Source organism: Lampetra fluviatilis, chromosome 5, assembly GCF_964198595.1.
Source record: "Lampetra fluviatilis chromosome 5, kcLamFluv1.1, whole genome shotgun sequence".
NCBI classification, from domain to species: Eukaryota; Metazoa; Chordata; class Hyperoartia; order Petromyzontiformes; family Petromyzontidae; genus Lampetra; species Lampetra fluviatilis.
In genome coordinates, this window is record NC_136279.1 from 23,088,691 (window position 1) to 23,114,077 (window position 25,387).

The following is a 25,387-nucleotide window of genomic DNA, read 5'->3' on the forward strand; positions in this document are numbered from 1 at the left end:
GTTTGAGTCTTAATTGGGTATTGGCCTTACAGACTATGTGTTAAACACCACCATCACCATCATCACAGTCATTCGTTTACGCACGCAGACTCAGGAGTTGCTTTTGCACCACTTATTGGAAGCAAAGCAAAGTTTGAGCCTGGTTCGTGCTTGGATGGGTGACGAGTTTAACGGGGCTTTCCACGTGCTTTAGGCGTGCAACTGGAAGTATCAGTGCCGAGTGCTATCCCCTCGCGGACAGCGCCCTGCTGGTGTTTATCCGGCCTCATCAGTTTCCTGTAACGCGAAGCTAAACTCCTCTATGGTATTGGCTACACGTCCCAGTGTAGCAGGGCCCTCCCGAAAACGAGCCTTTGCGGATGAGCTGGCATTGTGCGTGTTCTCGCCAACTAGAAGTTACTTAAATAAAAACTATCAACTCTATTTTACCAGGTGAGGCTCACTCAGATATGTGGCTCTCTTTCAGAAGTGACCTGGCCACAAATGATAAGTCAACGAAGTGTCTTATGTAGAAATTGATAGCAGCAGCCAAATCCTCTAAACACGTGATGTTGATTATAAATGTGGAGGGGGAAACCGGAGGAAAAGTCCACGCGGCCTCGGGGAGAGAGACACGCAAAGTCCAAATACACAGCAGGCGTCAGGGTCGGGATCGAACCCACGACTTCCTGCATACCAGGCGAGGAAGTGAACATCTCACCACCATGGCACCCACGGTGGTGAGATGTTAACGGTATGACTACTGGCTCGCTTAAATCGCAATGCTCCCTTAATATGAATCTTCGTCGGAGTGAATTTCACGTCTTGGCGGGTTTATAATATTACTGCTTAATAAAGTCCACAATGGACAGGAGCAGGATACCCGACGGGACATCTCGGCGCAGTATAAATAAAAGCCACCGCCTACTTACAGAGCGCTTCACTGATACATCCACGAGCTGCGCGACACCCAATTAGGCAATGGCCAATGACGTGCAGACAAAGTGCTTGACGGACGCTCATCAAGAGGCGCCACCGCTCGACTTAAATCGAGACAGATTCTTGTTTTAAGCGCAATCGCGCAAGTCATTGACGAGCACTGATTTATCCAGGAAGGCCACACCGAGTCCAAGGGCCGTTCTTTTTTTTTGTCAGGACGTTCGCGCCGCCACATTGGATTGTTATTATAAGACGTGTTCCGCCAATTAACGATGAACGTGTATTAGTATTATTATTATACGCGTGGCAGGAAACCGGAGCACCCGGGGAAACCCCCGCGCGCACGGGGGAGAAATTGTCTACTCCCTGTACAGATGGAAACAGATGGATATTAGTCGATTTGCTGTCCTGCTTTCTCCTGGCGACCCCAGGGCATGGCACCTCCTCAACGCCCACGGGAAGGGAGTTTCACAACGTCTGTCTGTGTGTGTGTCTGTGTGTGTGTGTCTGTGTGTCTGTGTGTGTGTGTCTGTGTGTGTCTGTGTGTGTGTCTGTGTATGTGTGTCTGTCTGTGTGTGTGACTGTGTGTGTGTGTCTGTCTGTGTGTGTGACTGTGTGTGTCTGTGTGTGTCTGTGTGTGTGTCTGTCTGTGTGTGTGTGTCTGTCTGTGTGTGTGGTGGGGAGCGGTAGTGTAGCGGTTAGCGCGCTGCACTATGAACCCAGCGACACGGGTTCGATTCCCGCTCACGGCCAACACCAGTGACGATTATCTGAACCGGTCCCGGGCCTCCCCTAGGTCGACTCAGCCTCAAATGAGTACCTGGTGCGGTGTGTAAACATTGCCACTAGGGAGACAAAGGCGGTCGGGCGTGGTGCTGGCCCACCCACCCCCTCGTGTACCGTTCTGGCCTTCATAGGTGCTCGCTAACACCACTTGCCCCTACAGTCTGTTAAGGCTATACAGGGGATCTTTGTCTGTGTGTGTGTCTGTCTGTGTGTGTGTCTGTGTGTGTGTGTCTGTGTGTGTGTGTCTGTCTGTGTGTGTGTCTGTCTGTGTGTGTGTCTGTGTGTGTCTGTGTGTGTGCCTGTCTGTGTGTGATCCACCAACTCTCGCTGCTGCATTCACGGTTCTGGATTATGGGCCCCGTGCAGCGTAGCTACCAATATGTTTTTTTTCTTCAATAATGATAAATACAGTACTTGCAATTGAGAGACTCACTGAGTATTAACGAGGGCCCTGCTACATTGGGTTGTGCGGCCAATTCAATGAACGAGCATTCGGGAGGAAAACTAAGAACCCTGGGAAAATTAATCAGATAAACGAGAGGGTGGCACTCAGCATCACCTGTCATCCCTCGGCCCACACCTCCCCAGCCCCCACGCCTACAACATCTTGCCACTTGGCCACAATTCCCCACGCTGGTCAGTTGACGATTGGTGAAGGGAGGTGGTGGGTGTCCCTCCTGGACCGGGTTCCGATATCACTGGCCTTGACTGCTTTCTGTGTTCAGTTTGTTGTCCTCCCCCAGCACCTCCGATAAGCACGGTTGGCTACGTACTGAGTTACGCGAAGTTCAACATACATGCATACGGACACACGTGACGAACTTTGGTGTGCCGGGCTCGCACAGCGGCGCGGCGGCGCGCTAACCACCGCTCCACCGCTCCCCCGCACGAGTCCACGTGACGCGCTGTGAAAATGAAATTTCACGGTTCGGTCCCTGAAGCCTCCACCTGCTGTCCCCTTCCTCCCGTGCCTCGGGGTCTCTCGATGAACGTCATCGCTACTCCATCAGCTCCTCCCGCAAGGCGTCGCCTCCCTGCGACGACAGAATGTAATAATTGCCCTGTTGCTACACAGTTATATAATCATTGTAGTGATAACTATTCACGGGCCCAGTGCCGGATGAAGCGAGTGCGGGGCCTGTAGCATATTTTACAAAGGGGCCCTAAATAAAAAAAAACACGTAAATATTAAAACACGTACATATTTAACTTGCATCGTAAAGCAATTGTATTTATTCATTTGCTATACAGCCAGATAATATGACAAATCGCTAACCTTAAACACCCAGTCGTTCATCAAAGTTGAAGGCAGTATAGTACTATAGTAATAGAGTAAGTGCAGAATCACTGAACCGCAAAGTTCAGTTTCTTTGCGCCCGATTCACAGCGACAGATTTGCGAGGTGGCGAAGTCGCAAGGCGAAGTTTCCCCGCAGACTCTGCGCGCATTGCGATGGCAGACAAGCGACGGTGCGGCGATACGCCTCCGATTGGCACGCTTCGGCTACGTACGGCGCGAAAGAAGTCCAACATACAGGACATGCACGGGGAAGGAATGGTGGCGGAGCGCTTGGAGAAATGAGACGTCCGTAGACAGAGATGGAAGAGCGCGGTCTGGAGTCTCGGCTGGAATAGCGGCAAGGGGGTCGACGGCGCGGACGTCTGGGGGAAGGCCGTTTGCAGACTGCCCTTGGCAGTCCGAGACGACAGAACGTCCTCGCCATTGCCATCGGTCGAATGTTCGCCCCCATCTCTCGCGATCCTGCAATGTAACGAACCAACCAAGCACCCGCACACGAGCCGATTTGATCGCTCCATCTCCACTGTTTCGCTCCCTTGGCCGTGGCATCTCGTCGCTATTTTATGTCGACATTATAACGTAACGCATTCGTCAATAACGCTGTGTGTGTGCGCTTTACAAGTAAAAAAGTAACATACCAGGCGACGTTCCGGGCAATGGCCCTCATAGCACGTGCACGTGATTGCAGTCGTCAGACTCAAACTCTGTGTTGAGACTGGAGGAATCCGATTAGCTGCACGGCTCCTTTCCGCTCAGGGTCCAGCCACTCTGCGGCGAGACGGCGTCCTGAGCGTTGTGGACGTCGCGCTAATTGGAGCGATGGGACGAAATGTGCCAAGGGCACGGCGGAGATTTTGGACTGCGGCGTCCGATCGATGGGAGCTCGGGGGGGGGGGGGAGAACAAAGCTCCTCCGAGCGAGTGAGGAGCGGGGGAGCCCTCCCCCCAGCACAGTCCGCGCTGGCGGAGACGCAGCGCGACGCGACGCCGGCGATGGCCACGTGGAGTTCTCGGAGAGGCCGAGGGATGGCGCTCGGACCTCCTCGTGCTCTCTCCTCCCGCTGCTGCCCTGGTGGTGGTCACCTCTTCCCCCGTCATCAGCTCGCGAGCGCGAGGATTAGAACGACCATGGCCTGGGAAAGCCACGCTAAGTTTCAACACTCGTTGGGGTTTTTTTGTGTTTAAATTGGGTCCTGCAACGCAATGTTTGACCTTCATCATTGATTCGAATTTTTTTTTGTAATTACCAATGGGAGGTAACCTCGTGCGGAACCGAGGGGAGGATATACAAACTCCACGTCGAAAGGTGCCCGAGTCAGGAATCGAACCTCTCGGTGTCACCACTGCGCCGCCCTGTAAGCCAACTCGGCCGAGTGGACCCAGTGCCGCATTGAAGTTGCGCCGAGAATTGTTGCGGCACGCCGCCTACATCTCACCTTTTTATTTATGTCCGCGCGTAATGTTTAATAAACATATTCATAGGGTGTGTTCAGGAATCCAGGATACAAAGATTTAAGATTGCAGTAGTAGTGCCTTACGCCGGCGACCATTCAATGGGTTGTGTAATGGGTTCGCGTGTCACTGACATCCATTGTTGGACCCATTACGCTCGGCGTGCACGCACCGAAAATCGCCAATTGTCACGCGCGGGATCCTATGCTTGTCCCGCGAGCTTAGCGAATCTGTCGCGACGTATTGATCAATGAATCCCACGGTTAGAACTCATGCCGGGTCCCTTGAGAGTTCGGTGATGGGACTCAAGGCTAGGAATTCCCTCATTTGAAAGCGAGGATCGTTAGCCGGCGACGCGACGTTAATAATGAACACATTTTGTGTGAATGTGCGCAGCCCTTGGCTCTCATGACGGAACCTGGAGGTCGCTGCGTGTCTCGTGTGCAGCAGCTGCCGCATCTGGCAGAGTGTCCAATGCATTGCCAGCGAGTGGTGGTGGTGGTGGCATCAGTGACTGTTTACGATGCCATCTCGATCGTTATCTACAGCAAATTGCCAATCCACTGCTGGCTGAAGGCCTCACCAACGCCGTGTCGATGATGGTGGGGGGGAGGGGGGTGATCCTTGGTCATTGTGGTCTGCTGAAGGAAAGAGGGATTGGAGGGGTGAGGTGGGCATGATCGATTCAGTTATAACTCGTCACTGATGTTGGCCGTGATTGGGAATGGAACTCGGTTCGCGTGGGGTTCACAGTGCACTGCGCTAAGTTCCATTGGCGGAGCCAGTGGGGGGGGGGGGGGGCAGGTGCCCCTCCAATGATCCGATCGAAATCCCTAATTTCGATCGGATCATTGGGGTTTATTAGTAATAAATCGGCATTTTGCGACCCCCACTGCCACTGTGTAGCATATTATTATTGTGTGCCAGTGACTCTATGAGATGAGAGAACAATAGTCTGAGTCCATAATTGGCAACAAGTAACGGCAAAGCGGTTATAAGTGACTCACAGAATTGTGCGCAGTCGCGGCTACAGGACACGACTTCCCTGAAGGCATCAACACCTTCAGCGAGCGCGATGCCGATCACACGACGCGGTTCGAATTCGACCCTCGATCGATGGCTGCGCCATCGCCACACACGCGTCGAATAAAAAGCTTAGGGACAAGTCCTTACTTACTAACAACTCCTTACTTACTAACAACTCCTCTATCATTTTTCATTTCTGGAGGAGTTGCCCCCCCTACCTGAAAATCCTGGCTTCCGCCATTGTCGCTAACCACTGCGCCACCACTCCACACGTGCTTCGCGTTACTTTAAACGTAAACCAGGAATTCAACGTAAATACGTCAGGGTAGTTTGTGATCCAGCACTCACTGATTCACTCCAGTACATCGGCTCACTGGCGGTCAGTCGCCTCCTGATCACTCTTCTATCGCTACCACTGCCACGGTTCCCGTTCCCGTGAACTTCACTCGTTCATTCCTCCACCCGTGTTGAGGACTCGGGTCTCTGCCAGACACTCACTGTGTCGTCTCATCCACCAGACTGCGTTCAACCAACACACTCACCCACCCACTCACCACACTGCAGGTCACAACAACACACTCACCCACTCACCACACTGCAGGTCACAACAACTCGCTCACCCACTCACCACACTCCAGGTCACAACAACACATTCACCCACCCACTCACCACACTGCAGGTCACAACAACTCACTCACCCACTCGCTCACCACACTGCAGGTCACAACAACACACTCACCACACTGCAGGTCACAACAACCTACTCACCCACTCACCACACTGCAGACCTCAACACCACACTCACCCACCCACTCACCACACTACAGACCACAACAACACACTCACCCACTCACCACACTGCAGGTCAGAACAACACACTCACCCACTCACCACACTGCAGATCATAACAACACACCCACCCACCTACTCACCACATTGCAGACCTCAACAACACACTCACCCACCCACTCACCACACTGTAGGTCACGTTACTCCTCTTTCCGCTTCCCCGTGTCTACCGCTCCACTAGGGAATCCCTTTCCATCGTTTCTTTGCCCAAACTTGTGCAACAATAACCTTGCTCATGCGTTACACTCAGTGCCGGAAGATTCTAGTAGCACAAGTAGCTACATATGTAGTAGCTACGGGCCCCGCACTTTCAAGGGCCCCGCGCTAAACGCTTTCAAGCTATCAATTACGGTTAAGTGATTCTGCACTTGCTCTATTACTATAGTACTATATTGTCTTCAACTTCTATGAACGACTGGTGTTTAAGGTTAGCGATTTGTCGTATTATCTGGCTGTATAGCAAATAAAAACAATACAATTACTTTACTGTGCAAGCTAAAAATTTATTTTTAATATTTACATGTTTTTTATTTTTTTATTTAGGGCCCATTTATAACGTAATATGCTACAGGCCCCGCACTAGCTTAATCCGGCACTGGTTACACTCTCTTATCTACTACAACTTCGACGAGCGTGCTGTTAGTTGCTGGCCGCTTGCCCCCTTGGGTCCTTTGGCTCGTGTGCTCAGCGAGCGTGATTCAACCAAACGACACATGTGGGCCACGTGAAGTCGCGGCCGCTCTGCCGCGGCAGTGAGCACGAGCATTGTGCTCTTCATTGTGCTCTTCATTGTGCTCTTCATTGTGCTCTTCATTGTGCTCTTCATTGTGCTCTTCATTGTGCTCTTCATTGTGCTCTTCATTGTGCTCGTCAGCCACACTCCGCTGACGAGACACTAACAGCCCGACACCGGTCCAGACGTTTCGCTCGTGCTACGTCAATGCTGCTGGGGAACACAAAAACAAACAAATCATTTACCTGCGGAAGGTCGTGTGGCGGATGGGATGTGCTCAGAAATAGCTTTTTAAAAATAAAATCTGTATGTGGCGAGACAGATATGAGAAGGAGATGTGTCCTGTATTGTGTCGTAGAGTAGCCAGCAGGTCTGGCCGGACACAAAGCCACAACGCACCCAACTTGCACACCAGCTGCACGGGGCCAGCTGAGAATGATACGCACGTCAAGAAAGATCCCCCGTGTAGCCTTAACAGGCTCTTGGGGAAAGTGCTGTTAGCGAACACCTATGAAGGCCAGTACGGCACACGAAGGGTTAGGTGGCCAGCGTCACGTTCGGCCGCCTTTGTCTCCCTAATGGCGATGTTTACAGACCGCACCAGGTACTCATTTGACGCCGAGTTGACCGAGGGTAAGCCCAGGATCGGTTCAGGTAATCCTCACCGATGTTGGCCGTGAGCGGGAATCGAACTCGGGGCGCCGGGTCCATAGCGCATCGCGCTGACCACTGCGCCACCGCTCCCCACGCACGGAAACAAAAAACCACACAAACACGTCGTCACATCGCCTATGATGCAAATTAAACACTCGAGTAAGGTTGGCGGGCGACGGACAAAATAAATGGGGGTTTCGCCAAGAATGTTCAGGATTCAACGACGCCGGGGTAGGCGGTTACACGGCGCGGGCAGAACGCGTCTCAGCTCGAGTTGGGCGATGGTCGAGACGAATAACGGAACGGCGACCAAGGAATGGAACGCTTCCGAGAGAGGACGCCCTCCCTTCCTGCCGTAGAGATGGAGGGAGACGACATCGCCTCGTCGTGCGCAAGCACCGGCTGGATCGTTACATCGCAGGATCGTGAGCGGTGGCGGCGGCGCTTTGGCGAGGCCTTCATCATCCAGCAGAGGGTGGATCATGGCTCATCGATGATGATATATCTCTGAATAACCAGGGATGCGGGCGATGGAGTGGTGGTAGCGCAGTCGAACGCGCGGCGTGCCATCACAGCCTGCCTGAGTTGCAACCTCGGTGGCCACAGGAAATATCCGTGGTATGTGACGTCTGACTCGGTCCTGGGCACCGACTTCACACAAACCAAGCCCTGAGCCAGTTGTGGAAATTCCACATTACTCTGACGGTGATGAGTCAACCTCGCTCGTTGTTGACTTCCCCACAAGGCGGTACTCAATTTATCCGCCCCGGAGGCCGGATGGGCCGAGTCAACGACCAACCCCCGATTGCGAACCGCTCGCTCCATCCACCACTCAGCCACCTGGCCGGATACAGGTGAAGCGATGACTATCATCACCATCATCATCACCATCATCACCATCACCACCATCATCATCATCATCACCACCATCACCACCATCATCACCATCATCAACACCATCACCATCATCACCATCATCATCACCACCATCACCATCATCACCATCATCACCATCACCACGACGACCGTGACTGTGTTTGTCGTATAGGGATTCATCATCAGCAGCAGCATCAGCAGCATCATCAGCAGCAGCAGCAGCAGCATCTCCATCCCGGCAGTGATGACGGCTGTGTGCGCGTGGGCCGGGCGAGTTCTCGGTCGCGCGCATCAAACGCGGCCCCTCGCGCCGCGCGGGGGGGGGGGGATGCGATTCCCTTTGATGGAGCGAGATTCGGGAGCTCTCAAACCCACACCTCCATTCCCCTCCCCTCCTCCCCCTCCTCTCCCCCTCGACTTCTCCCAAGGACTCAACCCTGCCAGTGGGAGGGCGGGAGGGGGAGGGTGAGAGAGGCACAGCAGAGGGAGGAGATAGCTTTGGGTGATGCTGGGGATGAGGGTTGGAGCATCCCGCATGGGGAGAGAGATACGGGATGGGGGTGGGGGAGGGAGGGTGAGGGATGGATGATGGGGGCTGTAGGTGCAGTGCACTGTGCATCACAACACCCCCCCCCGTCACCCTCTCACCCCCCCCCCATCCCGTGATCCCTTCAGGGCCAAATAATAAAAATATGTGGAGTAGGGAGAGAGTGGGAGGGAGAGAGAGAGGAGGGAGCGAGGAATGGAGACGGGAGAGGGAGGGAGAGATTTGGGGAGGCGGTTCGGTTTGTGGTGGGGGCGCTGGGTAGTGGCGGGGCGGGGGAGCGACAGCGCAGCCGCCGCTTGTGCAGGCGGTGCAACTGCGCGGGCCCCACGAGCCGGAGGGGGCCCCCACGCACCAAGGGGATACGGAGGAGATTGTCCCGGGATGGGTGGGCGGGAGGTGCATTTTCTCTCTCTTAATCTGGGGCATGACACCAGTTCACAATGGCCTGCCCGCTCTGACGATTAACGCTGTGAAACGAAACAATCGCCGCTTTTCGCGAGCGGTTCGAACCTGGTTAATGCGCGGGTGTGTTCACCGTGAATGCCACGAAACCGTCTCGTTCACGGCGGGCGTGCAAGATAACGCGACGTCGTTCGAAGAAGAGTCGGTCGTGCGTTGCTGGCGTCACTGCCCAAAATTTTGCCCTAAAAGAAAAATCGTTCAATTACTCGGCAAAAATACTAAAAGCGTAGAGCAATTCCCCACACTCCACCCCACCCCTCGCCTCCCAACTGCGACACTTGGCAGGACGCTCCTGAGAAGGGCTCCTGAGACTCAGGCTTTCGTGGGTGAACAAAGCGGAATATTAATAATGATGATGATGACGACAGTCCTGTAATCGTGACAGCGCTGGGAATTTGACATCCATCTTAGAGCAGCTGGCACGCGCGTGACAACCAACGCCTGTCACGCGGATGACACCGTGGAGGGGAAAACACTGGAAATAATGATGATGATAAATACATGAAATCATAGGAATGCCCTTTATGTGTTTATTTGCCTTCAGAGGCTCATAGATTTCCGCGATTCCGCGGGATAGGGATGTGCGTGAGTGACGGAGGTCATGACGATGGCGGTCGTGATGGCGGTAGCGATGAGAAGCTAAGCACGAGGCCGAAAGCGAATTGTCGTGACGGAGAGAGGGCGGCTGTTGTTTGGAGACATTCGCGGACGCCCCGACAGAGAGACGTGGTGGCAGATTCACTGCAGCTCGTGTCTGTGTGTGTGTCTGTGTGTGTGTAGGGTGTTTGTGTGTCTGTGTGTGTGTGTCTGTGAGTGTGGGGAGCAGTGGTGTAGCGGTTATCGTGCTGCGCTACGAACCGTTCCTGGGCCTCCCCTAGGTCGACTCAGCTTCAAATAAATACCTGGTGCGATGTATAAACATCGCCACTGGGGAGACAAAGGCGGTCGGGCGTGGTGCTGCTCACCCACCCCCTCGTGTACCGTTCCGGCCTTCATAGGTGCTGGCTAACAGCACTTACCCCAACAGTATGTCTAGGCTATACGGGGGATCTTTGCCTTTGCAGTCGAGAGCGAGCGCGTGAAAGCAGTTGTCGAGTAGTTGCCACCAAAACCAATGCTCGCCATTCGCCACTAAGTGACGGTGACGTCACCACGGCGCCTGTGCCAGGCCAGGTGCACTTTCAGGCCACGTGAAGTGTCGAAGGCCTCGCTGACAGGAGGTCTCGGGACAGACCCAGGTGCCATGGGTTGGCTGACTGAGATGGCTGGTAGATGCACCAACTGTGTACCCTACTGTGCCAACTTGCTGTATTTTATCCGCGTCGCTCCTCCACCCTCCGTTGTTGTTGGAGGGCGACTGCCTCCAACTGCCCAGCAGCGACCTTCACGAGCCTCCTCCACAGAGGCCGATCCTGACACCGCTGGTACCAGTCATCGCCAAGTCCACTCAGCTCCACATTCTCCCGTACCGCATCAGGACATCTATGCTCCATCCCATGTCGTGCCCGTTTAGCGCCCTCTATTTGGCCAACCAGAAGCTGCTTGGGCATGCAGTGGCTGGGCATGCGGTCTACGTGACCCAGCCAACGCAGCCTTCCTGCCAGAGGAGCTCACTGATGGGAATGTGTCCAGATCTTCCAAGGATTTGTGAGCTGCTCACACAATCCAGCCTGGTTAAACCTAGGATGGATCGTAGGCATACCAGCCTGAATGTTTCTAAACTGCGCAGATGTTCCATTAGAGGGATCAACGTTTCAGAAGCATAGGGAAGGAGAAGATCCGAAGCTTCGTGCGGATCCACACACCAGGTAGTTTCCACACAGCATTGCGCAGCTGATGAAAATATAATGCCGCCTGACTGATTCGGAGTGAGACCTCAGCTGTCAAACCGGACCTGGTCATGAGCACACTGCCCAGGTATGGGAAACTCTCCACTCTCTCCACAACCGCTCCATCACCAATGGGGAGCTGAGGTGGTGAAGTGTTTGGTGGCACAAAATCCCAGGCAGGTTGCCACCACCACCACGCACGCGTGATGCTCTGCGGGAGAGATGACAGCGCAGCGTAAAAAAATAATCCTCCTCTTCACCGTGAAAGTTTAAAGGCAGTCGCTGGATCGGCTCGTCACTCGGATCAACTTTGCATCGCTCGGATCAACGTTGCTAAAAATAAGTAATATTAAAAAATACTTTTTTTTAAAACACGCTTTAATGAAATGTACCGTACGAGTAATGGCAGAACTCTACAACTCCAGGAAGTGGCCCCGAAGCTTGCCGCGACGTAAGGGACCGTGGCCAATTACAGCCAACGTCAGTTGAGCGTGGACAATTAGACCCAAGCCGAAACATAACATATAAAAAAGATTGTTTAAAAAATATATATATTATTTTTTATTATAGAATATAGTATTGTCATCAGTATGACATAAGTATGCCAAGTTTGCAGTCGATACCACATTGGGAAGTGGGTAAAAACTGAGTTACAATATTTGAGGATACGACAACAACAACAGACAGTGAGTTAAATAAAAGCGGAGAAAAAACTTAATTCGGTTTTCTTCCCACGCAATTATTTGCTTTTTGTTTTCTCTCTCCCGATTTCATCCCGAGCGTGATAGCCGTGTGGTTGGCCGTACGGCGAAAATATATATAAAACTGTTGTACTGTACTTCTATGACGCCACTAATACGCTCCCCGCGTTTGTAAAATCCGCACTGACTTGCTGCGTGGGGAGCTATGGTGACATGACCCCCATAACCCGGGCGGCCTGACGGAATGCCCTCATTTATAAAGTGGGCTGGCAGGTTGGTGGAAGGGGGGGGGGCGTACACGCACGGATACCTCGAGACACCAACCAGGCACACGCGTCCACCCCACCGCGCAGCCCACACATTCCGCGTCTCATCATCAACATCATCAGCGGCCGGGTTTTGCTTGAAGCCGTGATAGTAAACTGCCGGGCGTTTATCGACAAGGGCCCACTGCGTTCGACATGGGTCCTGCCTAGGTTGGCACAAAACGATGTAAATGCGCCACACAGAATCATCCTTTTTACTTCGCTGTGGCGAATTTCACGACGTGAATATGCAGACACCAAGCTCCTTGGCTTTTCATTGCAGCAGAGGGCTCCATACCACAGGGGGCAGTAGGGAGGTTTTAGTTTGGGGGAGAGGGGCGAGGGTTGCGAGAAGGGGGCATCCCCCCCCATCCGAATATCCACGCAACAAAATATTGCGGTGCTCATCTCCTGTTTACAGCCCTGAGCCAGTAGTGGGGGATTCCACAATCCTATGGCGGGGGCGAGTCCATCCATGTTACACTCACTGTTGACATTGTATGACGAGTTATTCATAAAAAAAAATCATGGAGATGGTGCCACGTGTGTACATAGCAACAACATCGCGGTAGCTACGCTCCTGCTGCTGCTCATGCTGCTGCTGCTGCACGTAGCTGCCGCCTGCGATTCACCGCGGTGGAGGCTGCAGCGAGGGTTGGTGGCGCGCCGACGGCGTGAAACTCCCTTCCCGTGGGCGCCGAGCAGGAGCCGTACCTTGGCTCGCCAGGAGAACGCGGCACGGCAACATGCTGACCCCACGTTATTGCCGCCTGTACGGTGTTCTCCGGGTGCTCCGGTTTCCTCCGACACTCATTAATTGGCCGATAACATCTTACAATACAGAGGACCGCAGAGCTTGAGTGGGAATTTGGCACCGGCTGCTGCTGCCTTCCACGCTCGTACGTGGCTCCTCCTCCTCGCGCCTCTGAGTCGTCCCCTCCCTTGGGAGAGCCTAGGAGCGAACGCCGGCAGCGTGACTCGTTGGATTTTTGTCGACGTTGGTGGGACGTTAGTGGACCATTGGATGACGTTGGCGTCGGTCTGCGTGTTTTGTTTGTGCGTCCCCCCCTACCCCCCCAACCGCGGGACCAGCTGGGAGACGGCACGGTGGCGGACGGCGCGAGCCTGAGACGCGTGGCCGTGGTGGAGGACTTCTACGACATCATCTACTCCATCCACGTGGAGACGGCCGGGGGCAACGAGCGAGCGGTCAAACACGCCGGGCAGAAGCGCACCTACAAGGCGGTGAGCGCTCCCCCATGCCCCCCACCCCGTGCCCCCTCCCCCCGTGCCCCCATCGTGCCCCCGAGGGCTGGCACCTCACTGAGCCCGGCTCCATCAACAACTCTGCAGTTGTTCCTGCAGTGGAGTGCAACGCAACGCGAACACCATCAAATCAATTCCTGCCGCCCGAAACGCTGATGTCAATTTTCGGGCTTGTCCGGTGTCGAACCCAGACAGGCGGCAACCCCCCCCGCCACCGAGGAGTGCCGAGAGGGAGGAGGCAGACTTGGGGGGGGGGGGGGGGGTCAGCAGGAGCAGTCGGCCCTCCGTTCAGACATTCGTAGAGTTCGCTCTGTGTGTTACAGACCGTTTTTTTTTTATTTCTCACTGTGAACCCGGCGATTTGAGTTGGATTTCTGGCCACGGCTATAACATCAGTGGCACGTCAGGGAACCGGCCCTGCACTTGTCCACCCCTTCACCAACACGCGCTGACAAGCGTGGTAAAGTCTGGTCAATGTGAACCCCCCTCCCCACCATGGCACCTAGGGGACGCCTTCACCCTTTGGTAGATTGAGAATGATTTGATTGAATAATTGGGGGATAATCCCTCTAGCTTAATACTCTTGGTAAGAAAAACGATTTGGCTCGTTTGAAATATTTAGCTGGGCGCATCGGCGGGCTCAGCTGCTTTTAGTTTTATATGTTTATTTTTTTAAATCCGCTTTAGCTGTGACCTTCGTCGAGAGTGATGTTGTATTCACGGAGCTGTGCGGTCTCATTAGCATGCTTGCGAGGCCTTTCGTTCCTCGGGGCGGGCGTGATTATGAGCCACGAGTTGATGATGACGACGACGACGACGACGATGATGATGCACGCTCCGTCAAAGTTGAAATGCGCCCGGTCGAGAGGATGGTGACCAAGGGAGGGGAGTTCAGCGAGACACCCAACCCCGTGCAGGCGTCACCACTCCCTCCATTGTCTCTGCCCCCCCCCCCCCGATCTTCCTCTTCACAAATAATCGCCACTGTTGTCACCGACCGTCAATTACCGCAATTGAAATCAGCATCTTAAAACCCCCCAAGGCAATTACGACATTCTTGCTGTGTGCCCCTTTAATTTAATATACCGGGTGGGCTGGCGGGGTGGGGGGGAGAGTGAAGGGGGTGCGAGGTGCACTGAGGTGCGCCAATACTTGACTGCGTGATTTAACGTCAATTCGTGCCACGAATTGACGCCCAAATTTAACTCAGCAGCCATCTGGGCATTTAACATTCGCCTGCTCACACTCACAACCCAAAACTCCACGAGCGTGATGCCTCGAGTCACAATTCGAAGCCTGTCAGAGGCGGTGAGGCAGAAAGGCCCCCCCCCCCCCACCCTTAAGAACGTTTCTCTTAGGAAGGCTGGGTGGCTCAGAGGTCAGAGCTGGCTGCGCTGAGATTTTGGATTCGAATCCAGGCAGCAACGGCCCTCATCCAGCAGCGGATCGATAAAGGGGCCGTACGAGTAAACGCAGCCGGAGGTAGGCGCATGCACAAAATAAAACGAACCAGGAAGCTGCCCACCTCCCACCCCTGCTGCCCAGGCCTCTCTCGCTCCCCCCATCGCCTCCCCTGTTGGGGCGACACGTGGGAGAGTTGATTTAACTGGCGAATTCAGAGTCCAACGCTCCCCCGGCGTCTGCTCCATCACTCGTCCCCAGCGCCCCTTGCGCAGTGAGTGAGCTGGGAGGGAATCGGTGGCGTCTCCTTTCGGAGCCAGACGTGCAATGTGTTCACTCTTCCCGCTCCACCACCACCACCACAAAAAAGACAAAGATCCCCCGTATAGCCTTAACAGACTGTAGGGGCAAGTGCTGTTAGCGAGCACCTATGAAGGCGGAACGGTACACGAGGGGGTGGGTGGCCAGCACCACACCCGACCGCCTTTGTCTCCCCAGTGGCGATGTTTACACACTGCACCAGGTACTCATTTGAGGTTGAGTCGACCTAGAGGAGGCCCAGGACTGGTTCAGATAATCGTCACTGGTGTTGGCCGTGAACGGGAATCGAACTTGGGTCGCCAGGTTCGTAGTGCAGAGCGCTAACCGCTACACTACCGCTCACAACCACCACCTCCACCTCGCACTCTCATCGCCACTGCGACTGAGAGGGCCACGCTTGCGAGGATATTGACAGCCAGCGCGCCCCTTATTCACAAACAGCCCATCTGCCAGGAATACCGACACCATCCCCAGCAGATGCCCCCGGCACTTGGTAGCCCTGGCCCAGCGAGCACGTGGGACCTGCTGCAGTTGCACCGCTTGCACACTCAATAGTTTTGCCTCTGCTTGGAGGGAGGAGGAGGTGCTGGCGGGGGGGGGTTACCAAAACGAAAAAGAAATCAGCTTAACGCGTAGACTTAAAAATCCATGCTCTTTTGTATGGAGGCCGAGGCCGACCCAGGAGGACTGGGATTGATGACGCTGCTGCTGCTTGAACAGGGCTCAGCGTGGCACAACTCCTCGCAAGAGCTGCCGAGGGCCCGAGCCCTGTGGCGATGAGTAGATCATCTCGCGGCCAAACCCCTCGGATGGAGGGAGGATCGGAAAGGCAGGGCTCCTGTGTTCGCGTGCTGCGAGTCTGTCGGACAAGATTTGCGTGATATTAAACGCACGCGCGCGCGCGCACGCACGCAGGCACTATCTCTGTAGATTCAGGCTAATGGAAAGTTAATTATTCACACCTGCAGAGGCACGTTTCATTACCTGGCACGCGATTAAAACATTTCAGGATTGTTATTTCTGCTGTGCCTCGCCGCTCGTTTTTTCGAGCGCTTGGGTTCGCAGTCGCATCGCTCCGTCTCCCTCCGCTTGCTCGCCCCCCCCCTCCTCATCCTCCTCCTCCGTGCCTCTGCAGCAAAAACACACGCGGCCTCTCAAAGTCATCGCAGCCTGCGCCTCTGTGTGCTCATCAGTATTTCGGCGGTGGCGGTGGTGGTGGAGGCAGCGTTGTAAAACTCCACAATTCCCATTTTAGTTACCAGTACATCCAGAGGACGATTGCGGTTGACTTCTCACGAAGCGCAGCGGCTTCACGGTGTCGTTTCGCATTTTAGGCGCCCTGGAGAGATGACAGGGCAGGAGGCATCTCCAGCGAGGATTTGCTCTCGACAGCGGATAATTCTGATACACACGCGGGTCATGACGAAGCACAATCGTACACTGGATTACAGTCCCCTGTCAGTCCACTGCTATATTTCCACCTCTCCCTCGCCTTTATTTCATTTGATCAGCTGAGGCCCACTGAGCAATGTCGCTTTTTCAGATGGGGCCTGGCCACACATAATAGCTCGACGAAGTGGCTTATCACGTGGAAATGTTTAGCGGCCAAATACTCTGAACGCACCGTTTCCAAATAATTCCAGGTTCATATTCTTTGAGTCTTTCGGTAAAGTCACGTAGAACAAAAACATGAACACGTGACTTTACCGAAAGACCCAAAGAATATGAATTCTTGCAGTCACGAAAGCTTAAAATCAAAATTCCAGGTTTCAGCGTAGAATTATTTCACTGCCCTCTGCTTCGAATTATTTCACCTGGAATTGTTTCTGCTCTTACCGAGTGGTCCTACGCACACTCTCGGCTCTTCTCTCGGAGATAAAATCGAGCGGGGCTCATGGCCAGACACGCGAGAGGCGCTGGACGTTGGGAGCTAAATTTGCATTAACAAAAAAAATCCCTCTCGGGTTTTTTTAAGCGCGTGGGAAAGTAGCTCCGTCCACTGTTCGTGTACAGCATCTTGACACGAGCACGTGCAAGTAGATGCCGTCTGTGTGAATCCCGATCGTCCTGCGTGTTTTGTTTATTGGCGTGTGCGATGATTGGTTGTGCCACGCCAACGCTCGTTGTGAGCCCGGCCGTTTGCATAGTCGAGACATTTTGAACACACACACACACGCAACTTAACAATAAAAGCACTCAATGTGAAAAAATAAATAAAACCTCGGACCATTAACGGCATTATTTTGTATTAATTCACTGACATCTCGCGAGCTGTGGAGAGATGCACTTCCCTGCACTACAGCCCCACACTCCGACCGTGCGCCCTATAAATAATCTCCCCTCCTCCCTTCTCGACCCATGCCCTCCTCCCACCATCTCCACCGCTGGTGATATCCAGCCAGGCCACGGGTCGCCTGCAGCTGGGCCAGAGCTCAGCTGGCTAGCCCGCTCTCTAATGATTGTGGCGCGTGTGTGTGCGCGCGTGTGGGCGCGTGTGCGTGCGTGTGCACTCTCACGCTCTCTCTAAATGGACGAACGTATGTTTGTTCTACAGCCCAGAGAGAAGCAGTGCCGGTCGGGGAATTGATCTGCGAGCACCTATTTGGGGTTGGCACGTTGCAGCACACCCGGCCACCTTTGTCTCCCCAGTGCGAATGACGACAACGTATCATCACCGCGCCAGATGCAGATCAGAGCCAATCTACGTTTACTTCTATCCTGGCCTTTTATCGATCCACTGCTGCATGAAGGCCTCCCCATGCCCGCTGCAGCTCGCGGGGTTTACTTGACCATACTTCACCACCATGGTCAGTGTGGATTGTACCGCGCAATGATGGATATTGCTGAACTCTGTCCTCTGCTGCCCGCAAAAGAAGCCCCGCGGATCACTATGGCAACCTGATTGTGTGAAGGGGTCGCTCGTCCTGGAGTGCGCGTGGACACAAATCGAACCCCGTTCTCCACGGAGCTCAACACGCTCAGTAACAGCGTGGCCTTGAACGGTGAATATGTAATAGGCGACGTTTCAGGAAATGTGCCCTTTTCAACATCGACAAAGATCCCCCCTTCAGTCTTAATAGGCTTTTGGGGCATGAGCTGTCAGCGAGCACCTATTAAGCTCGAAACGGCACTCGGTGGGGTTGGGTGGCTACCCCCACACACACACAAAGACAAAGATCCCCCGCATTGTATAAACAGACTGTCGGGGCAAGTGCTGCTAGAGGCGAGCACACGCGCGCAGAGACACCGCGATCGCTCGCTCTCGCATCTCGAGGCTAAGCAAGCAGCGGCGTGTGCTTCAGCAATCACTCGCCGGCCAGGTTTATTTGTTTGTGTTCATTAAGGGAGCGGCAAAGTCTGCAAAGGGCAGCCAACGAGGCTGGTTGCAGAGCCAGGCCCGCGCGCGGCCGTGGCAAAGCACCGACTCGCTTCATTATCGTGCAGTTATAATTTATTTTATTAATATTCTTAACTAACAAGCTTTGCTATATATTTTTTTTTGCAGAGCGAACCTTACTTTAGGATCAGCCCACCCCCCAAAAACTCTAATTAAAATCTTGGCTCGCTATGTTTCTCTCTCTCTCTTCATACATCGCGTTTATAATGGGTGATATTAACACGAGCTATGCAGATCCGCCATGCTCAGAAATTGTTATGTTATTTAGAAGAACAAAATGCACACGCATGTAAAATTGTACTGGCAGCAAAACAATATACCGTGTTCTATCAGCCACAAGAATTATATTAAGAGTGCACATTTACACGTAACCTTTTTTTTTACACTTCCGCAAACGGCAGACAAATTTATGTTAACCTCGAGCAATTATTGCAAACTTGATCGGGATCAAAATGATGAAACAAAGTGGCCACGATTTATCTACTGCTGGATGAAGGCCTCCGCTCACCGTCGCCATCTCTCCGTGAGTCACGCGATACGACAATTCATCTCGCTCCTGCACCCGAGCCAATTGCATCGCTCCATCTCTCATTGGATTTCCCCCTGCTACAGCCCTACGCTCACTCAATTAAGCAGTGCAACGTAAGGAGCGCTAATTGCGTTCTCCTCGTTGCTGTCAGCCCTCATTCTTGACCTTGTCATCACACTTGCCTGGAGAATATCAAAACTCCGTTGTGCAAGGCACACGAAACAAATATATACACGGATGTGACAATTAACAGCAACAGAGACAATTACATGGTGTTGATGGTGGTGGATTTGGTTGGTTGGTTGATCAGCAAAAAGTGGGCAAATATAATAACCAGGAGGAATACAACTGAGACACTCTCACTGTCAAGGGGGGGGGGGGGGGGGGGCGGGCGGGCAGACAGAGCGTGAGACTGCCCGCCACACTCAGATAGCTCCACGTGTCAGAGGCAGGGCTCCACTATTTCCTGAGCGTGTTCAGGCCCGCCGATAGACTGGAGGCGGGAGGCACGTGGACTCGTAGTACCCGCAGCCATAGCGAGAGGAGGTTGTACTGGATGTGGTATGCCGGGTGCGGTAATATTTTTCAGGTCACCGACCCGGCCAGTCCAAGGCTGAAATTAAGCCCTGGGCCCTGGTAGCGCGATTTCTGCACCCCTCCTCCTCTACGCAGCCCAGACGGGCGCTCTCCTCCGGCCCGTGGGCCCTGCTAGCAGCGCTCACGCGGCCGCTGCGGCCCCCGCACAGACGCCGACGGCAACGTCGGGCACAGCGTGAGTGGAGCAGAGCGGTGCAGGCTGTAGTTGATGACGGCTGTGTTGGGGAGGAGGTGTGTTGCTGGGCTCGGTGCAGTGTGGCGAGGGGGGGGGGGTATTTGTTTAAGTGCAGCCATGGAGGGAGGGAGGTGCGGTGGCTCCTGGGGGACGCAAGTGGAGGAAAGGTCAGCGAGGTGCGTCCTGGAAAGAAACGCCGGTGCGAATGCCATCCCTGAGAACACGGAGGTGTGATTTAACAAACAACAAGAAACTCTCGACAGAGGGAAATTCCACAATGCCGTGGTGTTTGGAGGCTCGTTGGCGTTCCATGCCCTAATGCCTCGCCATCATCATCATCGTCGTCGTCATCCACGACCCACCAGCTGCCTTCAGAGGCCTGAACGCGGCATTCGACTCAGTGGCGCGTGGATGCATTTGGGGAGATTGGTAAAACATCAACAACAAATGCAAGATAAAAAAACAAGGTCCATGAACCCGGTATTTGGCTCATTTGAAGCCAACTTTAATTGGGTAATTACGGGAATCACCACTCAACCACTTGTTAATTTAATTAAGGTAATGAGGTCAAGGAAAGGGAGCCGTGGTGCAGTGGGAGGCCCTCTGCGTTAGGAATCCAGCCACGCGAGATTGATCACTGACCCCGGCTCCCGTGGGTGGCGAACGATATCGGAACCCGTCAAGGCCCCTTCTTCTTGCACTGACTGGTGCGGTGAAGTATAGCTCTCTGACCGCTCTATGTACCTGCTCTTTCATACGTTTCTCTCTCGGGCCACAGTGCTATTGACGCATATTGAGAAGTATGGTGAAACGAGCCATATGACCGACACGGCATACGGAGACCTTAATCCAGCAGTGGATTTACAAAGGGCTCTCACTTATTTGGCTCATCATCATCATCATTTTAGATTTGAAGTTTTCGTGACTGCATGGATCCATACTCTTTGGTTCTTTCGGTAAAGGCACGTAGGTATAAAATAAAATAAGTTAAATCACGACTTCAGCAATTGTTTTATAGCTGTGGTTGTCCCACCTGATGACGGACGCTTGCGTTGCACCCAAAACGTCGTGATTTAATTTATTTTATACCTACGTGACTTTACTGAAAGAACAAAAGAGTATCGTCATCATCATCATCATTATTTTTTATGAGGTTCGGGGTGACGATTGAAATTGTAAGCCTGCTTATATTTTAATCAGCGAGTTCGCACATTTTGGACATTTGACCGATTGGTCCGAGTCGTAACTTTCTGGCCACTCCACCGCTGTCCCTCCTGTGAAGGTTTCCCGACTTGGTTGGGAAGTTGCTGATTGTTGGTCTCAGGTGTGCAGCAGACTTCATGGACTCATTTCTCTCCGGTGATAACTTCTTTGTTGTTTGCGCCTTTTGTTTTGGTGGCATTTTTTAAAATTTGTTTATTCGTTTTTAATTTTGCTTGGTAGTCGGGTTTTCATTTGCTCGGTAGTGGCCGTATATAGGATTTGGTCGTATTATATAATTAATGTACAGCGTTATGGGATGCAATTAGCATGAATGACGCTGTATAAAAATAAAATATTATCAGCTGTGAGCAGAGCTCACGTCACCACCACGCGACGCAGGAGAAGGCTTGCCGCGTGTGTCTGGCATGAAGACAGAGGGCTTCACCCTCCGCAGCCCTCCCGGCATTCCGTGGCACGGTTTACTCAGAAACGAAAACACGCCGCGACGGACTGGAAAGGGATTGAGGTCTTTGGTGCAAAAGGTCCGCGGGAAATGTGAACGCAGTGATGGGTCGTTAATGACGGCTTCTGGGCAGGAGAGCCCCGTGTCGCTGGGTGGGTCCCTCCGCCACCCGCGTCTCAGAGTCAGAATCTTTATTTATCCCGGACGAGGAATCCGATGAGCGATGAAGCTCGTTTTCACAGACGTCCAGTCGGGGCGGTGTCTGACCCCAAGGGTCCAACGCAAAGGTCGTTTGTGCTCACGGCGCAGATATTTACTTTTTTACGTTAAAAAATATATCTTTTGGTTATCTTCCACCAATTTCAGCGCCACGTCATTTGCCCCAGAGCAGTGCGACCCCTTCGCTTTGCAGAACGGTCCACGGAAGTGGTGATCATAGAGCCACCTCTGAAATGCCTTCAAGTGATGTCCCGTCCATGCAGAGTAGGGAGAAGCACTTTTAGATTTGAAGCTTTCGTGACTGCAATGATTCATATTCTCAGGTTTTTTCGGTAAAGTCACGTAGGTAAAACATTAAAAGTAATGAAAGTAAAATAAAACAAAACAAAAATAAAAATAAAATTCACGACGTTTCGGAGGCAACACAAGTCTCCGTCATCAGGTGGGACCGTCACAGCCAGATTAGCTGCATCAAGTGAAGCAATGATTCAAAATGTAATCCCTTATAAGCAAGTTGAAGGGGGGGAGGAGAGGGGGGGGGAGTTCATCAGAATGTGGTAGCCAATGAATGGAACGTATCGGGAGGGAGGGGGGTGGGAGGGGGAGGGAGCCAACAAAACATTTGGCGACGGCTTGGACGCGGCTGCTGCGCACGCCAACACAATGGGCAGAAAGGGGGGAGGGGAGGTCTGATACACATGATAGAACAAAGGAACGAAAATGCCCATGTTTATACCAATGCAGGCTGAAAAATGAAGAGAGTACTGTTAAAAATAACTGGGGATGTTAACACTCGGTGAAGTAAATTAAAATAGTGCCTGTCAGATAAGATGGTCCAAAAAGTGTAATTAAGTCTTTTTTGCGTGGTTAATAACATCTTTCCAGTGATTACTGAGTTTGTACCCATCATCACGGTTGAAATTATGTCTGTGTTTGTATATTTGTATGGCTTCGTGTACAAACCTTTGATGGTAGCCAGGAGGCTTGCAGAGAACCTTGGTCTCGGAAAAGACAATATCATGAGAGCCCGCCGAGTTGTAGCAATGATCGGCAACGGCCGAAGAATCAGTTCTGCCGTGTTTCAGATCTGACTTGTGCTCGCGGACACGATCAGCAACATGACGTTTTGTTTCTCCAATGTAGCAATCACCACAAATGCAACTCAATTTGTAGACTCCAGGATACTGTAAGTCAGGAACGACATCCTTCACAGATGGAATCAGATCACGGATTTTATGCACTGTGCTGAATCGGACTTGGATCTTATGTTTGTTTAGAATTTTGGAGATCTTTTTGGTCACGCCTGCTATGTATGGTAACGTGATAGTTTTGGTCGGAGTTTCATGTGGTTGTTTCTGTGTGGTGGGAGAGACAGCTTGGCGGATAGTACGGTCAGAGTATCCGTTCATCCTGAGGGCCCGATGTACATGTCTTAATTCATCAGTCAGGTGGTGTTGGTCAGAAATGCCATGGGCTCTGTGGTATAGCGTTTTGATGAGAGAATTCTTTTGAGATGGGTGGTGGTGGGAATCCGGTTTCAGGTAGGAATCTGTGTGGGTGGCTTTCCTGTAGACAGAATGTCCCAAGGATCCGTCAAGCCTCCTCTTAAACAGAATATCCAAGAATGGTAGTTTACCGTCTTTCTCCACTTCCATGGTGAATCTGATAGATGGGTGTCTAGAATTGATGTGGTCCAAGAAGTGGTTCAATGCTGGGAGGCCATGTGGCCAGATGACGAAAGTGTCATCCACATATCTCTTCCACAGGGAAGGACGCAGGGTGGATGTCTGGATGGCGTCTGATTCAAACTTTTCCATGAAAATGTTGGCTATAACTGGTGACAAGGGGGAGCCCATAGGGGTACCCTCATTCTGTTTGTAGAAGGTGCCATTCCAGGTAAAATAGGTGTTGGTGAGGCAATGCCTAACCAGCGCAGGTACATCAGAATTCAATCCCTGTTGGACTAAGTCCTCAATTATTGTTAGGGTGTCCGGTACTGGGACTTTGGTAAACAAAGATACTACATCAAAGCTGACGAGAATGTCATCAGGAGATAGTACCATGTCCTTAACCATAGAGACTAATTGGGTTGAGTTGAGTACTGCCGAAGAGGTCTTGCCTGTGAAGGGGAGCAGAGTATCTGATAGAAAACGGGCTAGTTTGTACGTCGGAGAGTTTATCGTCGACGATAAACTCTCCGACGTACAAACTAGCCCGTTTTCTATCAGATACTCTGCTCCCCTTCACAGGCAAGACCTCTTCGGCAGTACTCAACTCAACCCAATTAGTCTCTATGGTTAAGGACATGGTACTATCTCCTGATGACATTCTCGTCAGCTTTGATGTAGTATCTTTGTTTACCAAAGTCCCAGTACCGGACACCCTAACAATAATTGAGGACTTAGTCCAACAGGGATTGAATTCTGATGTACCTGCGCTGGTTAGGCATTGCCTCACCAACACCTATTTTACCTGGAATGGCACCTTCTACAAACAGAATGAGGGTACCCCTATGGGCTCCCCCTTGTCACCAGTTATAGCCAACATTTTCATGGAAAAGTTTGAATCAGACGCCATCCAGACATCCACCCTGCGTCCTTCCCTGTGGAAGAGATATGTGGATGACACTTTCGTCATCTGGCCACATGGCCTCCCAGCATTGAACCACTTCTTGGACCACATCAATTCTAGACACCCATCTATCAGATTCACCATGGAAGTGGAGAAAGACGGTAAACTACCATTCTTGGATATTCTGTTTAAGAGGAGGCTTGACGGATCCTTGGGACATTCTGTCTACAGGAAAGCCACCCACACAGATTCCTACCTGAAACCGGATTCCCACCACCACCCATCTCAAAAGAATTCTCTCATCAAAACGCTATACCACAGAGCCCATGGCATTTCTGACCAACACCACCTGACTGATGAATTAAGACATGTACATCGGGCCCTCAGGATGAACGGATACTCTGACCGTACTATCCGCCAAGCTGTCTCTCCCACCACACAGAAACAACCACATGAAACTCCGACCAAAACTATCACGTTACCATACATAGCAGGCGTGACCAAAAAGATCTCCAAAATTCTAAACAAACATAAGATCCAAGTCCGATTCAGCACAGTGCATAAAATCCGTGATCTGATTCCATCTGTGAAGGATGTCGTTCCTGACTTACAGTATCCTGGAGTCTACAAATTGAGTTGCATTTGTGGTGATTGCTACATTGGAGAAACAAAACGTCATGTTGCTGATCGTGTCCGCGAGCACAAGTCAGATCTGAAACACGGCAGAACTGATTCTTCGGCCGTTGCCGATCATTGCTACAACTCGGCGGGCTCTCATGATATTGTCTTTTCCGAGACCAAGGTTCTCT

At 52.4% G+C, this 25,387-nt stretch overlaps 1 protein-coding gene across 2 annotated transcripts in view; it reads left to right on the top strand.

Annotated features, from left to right (window-relative positions):
* Positions 1-25,387, top strand: part of LOC144932772 (nucleolar protein 4-like) — a 141,692-nt gene that overhangs the window by 20,416 nt on the left and 95,889 nt on the right. For both annotated transcript variants that reach the window (XM_078857215.1, XM_078857217.1), the window contains exon 2: positions 13,529-13,681. In XM_078857215.1, coding sequence (XP_078713341.1) covers positions 13,529-13,681 — 153 coding nt within the window. The remainder of the gene's footprint in view (positions 1-13,528; positions 13,682-25,387) is intronic.